The sequence below is a fragment of the Gobio gobio genome, assembly GCF_949357685.1.
Source record: "Gobio gobio genome assembly, chromosome: 6".
NCBI classification, from domain to species: Eukaryota; Metazoa; Chordata; class Actinopteri; order Cypriniformes; family Gobionidae; genus Gobio; species Gobio gobio.
The window spans coordinates 12,801,282-12,809,903 of record NC_137102.1 but is presented as its reverse complement, the minus strand read 5'-3'; the positions used below and the strand labels follow the sequence as shown (position 1 = coordinate 12,809,903).

At 38.3% G+C, this 8,622-nt stretch overlaps 1 protein-coding gene across 1 annotated transcript; it reads left to right on the top strand.

Annotated features, from left to right (window-relative positions):
- Nucleotides 1-4,484: 4,484 nt before the first annotated feature.
- agtr1 (angiotensin II receptor type 1) lies at nucleotides 4,485-8,528 on the top strand. The gene is made up of 3 exons (XM_079819108.1): nucleotides 4,485-4,633; nucleotides 4,909-4,992; nucleotides 6,348-8,528. The coding sequence occupies exon 3, from the start codon at nucleotides 6,397-6,399 to the stop codon at nucleotides 7,471-7,473; it is 1,077 nt and encodes a 358-aa protein (XP_079675234.1). The 5' UTR covers nucleotides 4,485-4,633; nucleotides 4,909-4,992; nucleotides 6,348-6,396; the 3' UTR covers nucleotides 7,474-8,528.
- The last annotated feature ends 94 nt before the right edge of the window (nucleotides 8,529-8,622 follow it).

Below are 8,622 nucleotides of genomic sequence, written 5' to 3'. Positions count from 1 at the left end.
GCTAAAGACCCGAATATGTAAGAATGTTTGGCGAAACAGTCATGCATTTAAGGGTTAAATATTTAGGTGAACTATACCTTTAAGTCTTCTACTTATCCTCCTAAGATAAAGACCTTACTCATATACAGTATGCATCTTCTATTGAGTTTTTAGAATTTTGAATATATTGTTAATTATACATCAAATACTTGTATGCTTACTTCATGTTTTATTTCATCTGTGGAAATGTGGGAGAAACACTAATTGAAACATAATGATCATTCACAAACATTCACAAGCTCCCCTGAGCTACAAAAGAGCAACTTTTCGGCAATAAAAAATTCCTCCAGGCAATTAAATGCATAAGATGGGGTGATTTACGTGTTTTCAAGTATCGTCATGACTCAGCTTTATATAGTTAGCATTTTATGTGCGTGTATTATTCTGTCATGACTTTACTGAGGGTTCGAGTGATTGGAGGAGATATTCTGAGCAGTGATGCTCTGCTCTTCTTCAGAATCTCTCAGTAGGTGTTGACTGAAGAGCAACCAGCCATATCAAAGGCTGCAGAGGGGAATGCATGTGAGCAGTAGCTAAAACAATGAGCAGAAAATAATGCAGTGCTTGCCGAGTCTGCATTAGACTTTTCATTGTGTACCCATGAGAACCACTATGTCCTTGTTCCACAGTGACATTTTTTTAAGTGGGATGTACTATGAGGCGAATGTTACAGTAGAGTCATCCAGGATGTTTTTCTCATGTATATGACTCACATCATCAGTTGCAGGAGGGCAAAGGTTACGACTCAGAGACTGGCTTATGTTGTAAATGTGCATGGAATGCTTATATATTGACTTAAAATTCACATCGAGGTAAACAACGGCAAATAGGCTTGTTAAATACAGTCTGAAAAATAAATTATTAATTTTAATTCAGCTAAACGTTCTTTTTTGGCTCTAAAGACTTCTTCTCAGCCTATAGGCCCTACTGCCTCACAGAAGTTTTGTTGAGAGAAGAAAAAAAAATACTTGACATATTTTCTCTTTTGTAAGTCGCTTTGGATAAAAGCGTCTGCTATATGATTAAATGTAAATGTTTATTAGCACCGTCAGGAGGACAAACTGTGTTTTTGGGAGACAACAGGAAAATCTCAATTATCTAGGCCTATGCAAACAAACTTTAAAAGTCCCAGAGGGTTTGTTGGTGTGTTTGGTTTTTGCGTAGTCTCGAGATGGCCATGTTGATTTAGGTGTGGACAGACTATAGGGCTCTCTGGGGCGCAGCTGTATGGGAATCAGAGCTGTTAGCTTTGGATTAAAGATCATTAGCTATAAATAAAAAACAACAACAACAACAACAACTGTGTCTTCCTCTGAGATTACATTAAATTAGTCGGAAGCTTATACTTGATGTAAAAAAAATTGTTTGACATTATTACGCGGCTCTTTGCACTATGATGATTCGGATTGGTCAATCACGGCATCCAGTCAGCTGTTTATCAGTCGCTAGCAGGTAACGAAAACCTTTTTTTCTCTCTCTCAAATTCTGTTATGTTTTATCTCCCCAGCAACAAATAGACTGCAGTGACAAACTGACTGTAATGTAGCAAGTTTTTCCAATTTAATTGTGTGCGTACTGCGTAGGCCGTAGGCTATAGTCTAGTAAGATACGACTTCCTGTTTTGTGCATTGTAATGAACAATTTGTCCAACAAATATTAAATATTTCATGTCCACCTATTTAATAAACAAGATAAATGCACAGTCTTATTATAGGCCTACATTATCCCTTGTTTTATGATAAAGACTACGTTTACAATAGATCCTATATTTAATATAAACATAATTCTAAATACTGATAGAGATGTGCTCTTTAACATTTACCCAAACAAACAGGTGGAATAAATATCCTTAATAGTGGCAGGGGAACTGCAGACATCAGCATCCACATTGCTCCCTGAAGGCAACATTAACTTTTGAGCACATGAGTGTATTGAATCAGCCTTGTATTGATGCAGCAACACGTAATCCACTTACCACGAGACTTATGCACCACACTCTCTGTCTCTTGGCAGTCCTTTTGTGCCAATGAAAAACTAACCATTTATTATTACTTTTTTGGAGAAAAAATTCTTCAATATTCTCAATTACACTCACCTAAAGGATTATTAGAAACACCATACTAATACTGTGTTTGACCCCCTTTCGCCTTCAGAACTGCCTTAATTCTACGTGGCATTGATTCAACAAGGTGCTGAAAGCATTCTTTAGAAATGTTGGCCCATATTGATAGGATAGCATCTTGCAGTTGATGGAGATTTGTGGGATGCACATCCAGGGCACGAAGCTCCCGTTCCACCACATCCCAAAGATGCTCTATTGGGTTGAGATCTGGTGACTGTGGGGGCCATTTTAGTACAGTGAACTCATTGTCATGTTCAAGAAACCAATTTGAAATTATTCGAGCTTTGTGACATGGTGCATTATCCTGCTGGAAGTAGCCATCAGAGGATGGGTACATGGTGGTCATAAAGGGATGGACATGGTCAGAAACAATGCTCAGGTAGGCCGTGGCTTTTAAACGATGCCCAATTGGCACTAAGGGGCCTAAAGTGTGCCAAGAAAACATCCCCCACACCATTACACCACCACCAGCAGCCTGCACAGTGGTAACAAGGCATGATGAATCCATGTTCTCATTCTGTTTACGCCAAATTCTGACTCTACCATCTGAATGTCTCAACAGAAAGCGAGACTCATCAGACCAGGCAACATTTATCCAGTTTTCAACTGTCCAATTTTGGTGAGCTTGTGCAAATTGTAACCTCTTTTTCCTATTTGTAGTGGAGATGAGTGGTACCCGGTGGGGTCTTCTGCTGTTGTAACCCATCCGCCTCAAGGTTGTGCGTGTTGTGGCTTCACAAATGCTTTGCTGCACACCTCGGTTGTAACGAGTGGTTATTTCAGTCAAAGTTGCTCTTCTATCAGCTTGAATCAGTCGGCCCATTCTCCTCTGACCTCTAGCATCAACAAGGCATTTTCACCCACAGGACTGCCACATACTGGATGTTTTTCCCTTTTCACACCATTCTTTGTAAACCCTAGAAATGGTTGTGTGTGAAAATCCCAGTAACTGAGCAGATTGTGAAATACTCAGACCGGCTCGTCTGGCACCAACAACCATGCCACTCTCAAAATTGCTTAAATCACCTTTCTTTCCCATTCTGACATTCAGTTTGTAGTTCAGGAGATTGTCTTGACCAGGACCACACCCCTAAATGCATTGAAGCTACCGCCATGTGATTGGTTGATTAGATAATTGCATTAATGAGAAATTGAATAGGTGTTCCTAATAATCCTTTAGGTGAGTGTATATACTGTCTACCATTTAGAGCCGCTTCTAGTTCCATCTAGTATTTTTGTCCAAACATTAGAGGGAACATCCAGATGCTCTGAATGTTAAAAGTTTCTATTCTACAGCAAAGGAACATAACAAAATATATATAGTTGCATTATAAGTGGAGCAGATTGGCATAACCTTTCAAATTTTAAAGCAACTTTCTCACAATATAATTGCTTTTAGCCATGACATCACTAAGTTTTGTCTGTGCGCAAGACCTTTAGTGCTGCAAACTAGCCACTTTGACTGACTGTTTAAGGGAAGAAATGAAAGGCCAGCAGCTGAATAGTGAAAACACCAGTGATGAAGCAGTTGGAATTGCCCTTGGGAATTCAGAGTAAAACAGGCACTAGAGGCCAGAGTTCCCAGAGGCCTCAAAAAATGAGGGAAAGATTACTAGCAGACAGTCACAAAAAACTGCATGTAATTTTAAACTTGTACTTAAAGGAAACTATTTGAAAAATGTCCATATGTGCTTTATATATATAGGCTATATCGTGAAAAGCGCTATACAAATACATTGAAATGGACTTTATTTCAGTACCTTATTTGAATCTGTCTGCAGCATGTAATATCATCGAATTACTCTTTTCCAGCTTGGTCTCTTTCACAATAGACATAAACATAATGTCCAATATGTTTTCCCTGCTGCTTTATGAAAGTGGCTGAAAACAATATTATTCAGCTATTGACTGTGAGCTTGCTTTAGTATTCAGCATTTATATATTGTGCTGTTCATTTCACAGGTTTAATACCTTACCCTGATGATATACTACATTAATATGTCCGTCAGAATGAATGCCCACGCTGTCGTGCTGTACCAGTTTGTACCTTTTTTGTTATGTGCTTAAAGCTTGGATAATGATTTAATGTGTTTTATGCTAATGTGCAGGCTTTTTGCCAAACAATCCATTGAAGAAATTTTGTTTACAAGTGTGTGGTAAGAGAACAGAACATTTCATGTGTAAGAGAAAAAGGTGACCAAACAAATGATGGGAAAATCTGTCTTTGCCCTCAAGGGTCTCTCTCTCTCACCCCCACTTTTTGCTCCCATGACCATGGACGTATCCGGCCCCCACAGTGCAGCCCCCGCTGTGGGTCCCTGGTGTAGTTGTAGGACTATGGGAGAGGTATAAGAGGGGCGTAGAGGAAATGCACCGGGCACTCTGTCATGACTGAGAGTCAGGACGGATCTCTTAAAGCAAATGCTAAATTTTGGAACTGACGGAGCATCTTGGATGTCATATTCACAAAAGGTAAAATAGCTTTTTTTCCCCCTGTTTATCTAATTTTATATATTATTATATTTTTAATTATTACCTTTAATTAGAATACTTGATCAGAATCCTGATAGATGAGTACGCTTGTGCATTAACAAAGAAAGTGCATTTTAGATTATGATTTTACACACAACCACAGATAACAGTAAATGTGTCATAGTAACAACAACAAAAAATGTTTTTTTTTACCATAAAGCAGCATCTAATGTTTTTGTGTGTGTGTGCTCTGTTGTCTGTCTGGTCATATACAGTGTCTTTCCAGCTACTAACCCACCATTGATGTCAATGACAGTGTTTCATGTGTTCAGCTCAGCACATTAAGATTCTCTGTCAATGTAAGTATAGCACAATCTCAGAGGACTTGTTACTCATGTTATTGTTAAAACTCTGTCACGATTTGAATGCATAAACTTTCCTCCACTCATTTCATTAACAGGGCTGATCATATCATTGTAGGGAGTACAACGATTTTATTAGACAAGCAAAATAAAAATAAATGAACACAACAACAAAGTTCTCTTATCGCTTTGATTAATTACAGTATTCTGATCAGCCATAACTTCCTGCGTAATAGCGGATGTCTGATAAGCATATTAAAATAGATTGAGGGATATTCAAAAGACATGAACCTTGGAATGCAATGTCGTCTGTTATTGGTTGTTGACTCCCTTGGCAGCACGCCTGCATCTGCTTACATAATATTTTGCTTGTCTTATCATGTAACCAGTGAAGAAACATCTTGAGCAGAGCTATTTGAAATGCTAATGCCGCTATTGCCGCTAAATACAGAATCAGAATTCAGTTTTATTGGCCAAGTTACACTTACCAAGAATTTGCATTACATACAGCATACAATATTCAATATATCGACATACTGTATTCAATATATCAACATACTGTATATGAAGCCATTTCGAATGGCATGTGCTTGCTGAAAGAAGAGATCAAATCTGAAAAAAAACCTTCTCTTTGTGATGGTGTGAATCTATCTTTCATTAGAGAAAACCAGTTAGAAACACATGTTTGACCTTTTGGAGCGGTCAGAAGTCTGTTTATTTTTATGCTCTGGATTTTATATGGTTTGACATTATTTTTGTAGTGAACTGGAAATACAGCACAGTGTGTAAACAGTGTTGATAAATGTAATGGTAATGATTTAAAAAAAGATCAGTGACCCTGTCATGAAATAATAGTCCAAAAAATCTATTTTTGTTTTTCAAACATTTAGACAAAATCTAAATAACTACACTTTAAAAAATAAAAACGGAAAATGTACTGGTAATTTTCTGCCAGTACATTATCCAGTATTTTTTTCCGTTAACTCTTAAAACACAAACTAATGTAGCCTAATTCAAAATACAGGTAAAACATCTGTAAAAAACCAATACGGAAAATTCCTTCATATTTATACAGTACATTGTACCCTTTTTTTTATGGACTAGTTAAACAAACAAATCATTTTTGCATATGTTTGTTGAACATATTTCATACCAGGATTTATGGCTCATAGAGTGTAATATAGGAGAATATGAAGCTCATATTGGAGGAGGAAAAAAACACCTCACTTTTATTCAGAGGCCCATATTAAATAATATGAGCAGAGAGACATCTGGTGTTTGTTGTAAGTATCGCACCTTCCAAATGGATAAAGTTGCCATATTAACCGTCTGTATCCACTATGTTCTTACAGGGCTTGTTTAGTGATGCAGCTCTTTAGGCTGTGAAACTAAGTCTACAAAATGGACAACATTACCGCCGGCCGTAATGTGGGACTCAATCTCACGTGTAACATGACTGGGAACCACAAATTCATCTTCACGTTCATCCCCATAGTCTACAGCTGCAACTTTATTATCGGAATTGTAGGCAACAGCCTGGTAGTCGCTGTCATCTACTTCTGTTTGAAACTGAAGACTGTTGCCAACATATTTGTTCTGAACTTAGCTGTGTCAGACTTGACTTTCCTCCTGACCCTGCCCATTTGGGCCATATACACCGCAACAGGCTACCACTGGGTTTTTGGAAGCTTCCTATGTAAAGCCATTGCTGGTATGGTTCTCCTTAATCTATATACTAGTATTTTTCTCCTCACTGCTCTCAGCATTGACCGCTATCTGGCGATCGTTCATCCCGTCCAGTCCCGCCGGTGCCGTACAGTGGCCTACGCCCGTGTGACGTGCATCTTAGTTTGGGTGGTTGCTTTTCTTCTAAGCCTGCCCACAGCCCTTATCCGTCAAACCCACTTAATCCAGCATATCAATGTCACTGTATGTGGCATCCTAGACAAAGAAGATCTTCCCAATATGCTAGCAGCTCTCAGTCTGATAAAGAGTGTTCTTGGGTTCCTTCTGCCTATCACCATCATCCTCACGTGCTACTGCCTGATCGGTCGGGCTCTGCTCAAAGCGCGGGACATTCAGAGGAATTCGAGATCAAACGGGGACGAGGTCTTGAGCATGCTGGCCGCCGCTGTGCTGTCGTTTTTCCTTTGCTGGGCACCGCATCAGATCTTCAACTTCATGGACATGCTTCTTCTGCTGAACGTGATCACCAACTGCGACGTCATCGAGATCATTGACACCGGGATGCCGTTCACCATTTGCATTGCCTTTTTCAACAGCTGTATGAACCCAATCCTGTACGGTTTTGTTGGGAAGAACTTCCGCAGGAACTTGCTGAAGCTGCTGAGGTGTTCCTCGACTTCTGTGGCCTCTCACCCCACCCTCAGTACCAAGATGAGCTCTCTCTCGTATCGAGCCTCAGAGTCTTTCCACCTCTCCGTCATTAAAACGTCCGCGCTACCTCAAGCCACGTGAGAAAATCGGGAAAACGGGAAGGGGGTGAATCTCCTACGAATCATCCTCATTGACTCAATTCAGAAGATAACTCTTGTTTATTGTGTTGTCACTTGATACTTGAATGGGAACAAATATAGTGATTAATCTTTCTGTCTTTTGGGGTATAGTCTGTAAATTCAGTGTAAATACACTGAAAATGTAACTGTTGACATGCTGGTTTATGTTAATGTTGTCTTATAACATTTTGTCAAAACAATTGTATGACCAACTTTTCACCTTGCCTGCCAAAGGGACCAAAACATGCTGAATCTATATATTTTTTTCCATCCAAAAAGTGCAATTTCAATTACTCTGTTACTCTGGTTCCTGTGTATTGATAAGTTTTCAGTGTTTTTTTTATGCCATGAACCCCCAAAATATGATGACCCCTTTGCAAAAATAGATCAAATTCATGTACAGTATAAAGAACCATATAATGATAATTATTCTATTTAGATTTTACACATTCATAAAAATATAAATATGTACAAAATCTGGACATTTTAGTTAAGCTTCTATTAACTGTATTTTTTTACCCACAAGTATTTTATCCTGTAACACCGATAGTTTTATGTTTCTAATCTATGAAACTCATTTTTTAATGACTTTAGATGTTTAGAAAGCAAAATGAAACCATAATAATGCCAAATTCTGTAATTGTATTTATTTATATGATTTTATTTAAATTTTTTACACTACTTTTCTAGTCAAAATTTTTCCACAGTCTCCCCAGCACTCCCTTGTGGCCCCCTGGGGGTCTCCGGACCCCAGTTTAAACCCCCCTCGACTGTCATGGGGTCTCACAGTATATAGTAATTTTCACATCTGTGCTATCATGGTTACCATCACTGTTTAAAAGTTGTATTTTTCTTCCACCACGCTGTCATTTGGTACTCCAAAAAGCTCTTATGGTTAGTAAAATTGTTTATTCTTTTGATAAATATTGTATTCTACATAATGTACTTGAAACTGAACATGTATAGGTTATGGTGTCTTTTAACAGGAAAACAAAATAAATCTATGAAAGGATCCTCAATTTGATGACTAACTCAATGCTTTGTAAGTGTTTGTGCACTGCAAAAAAGGGGTGTCTAAAAACAAGATAAAAACACTAAATCTTAGGGAAAA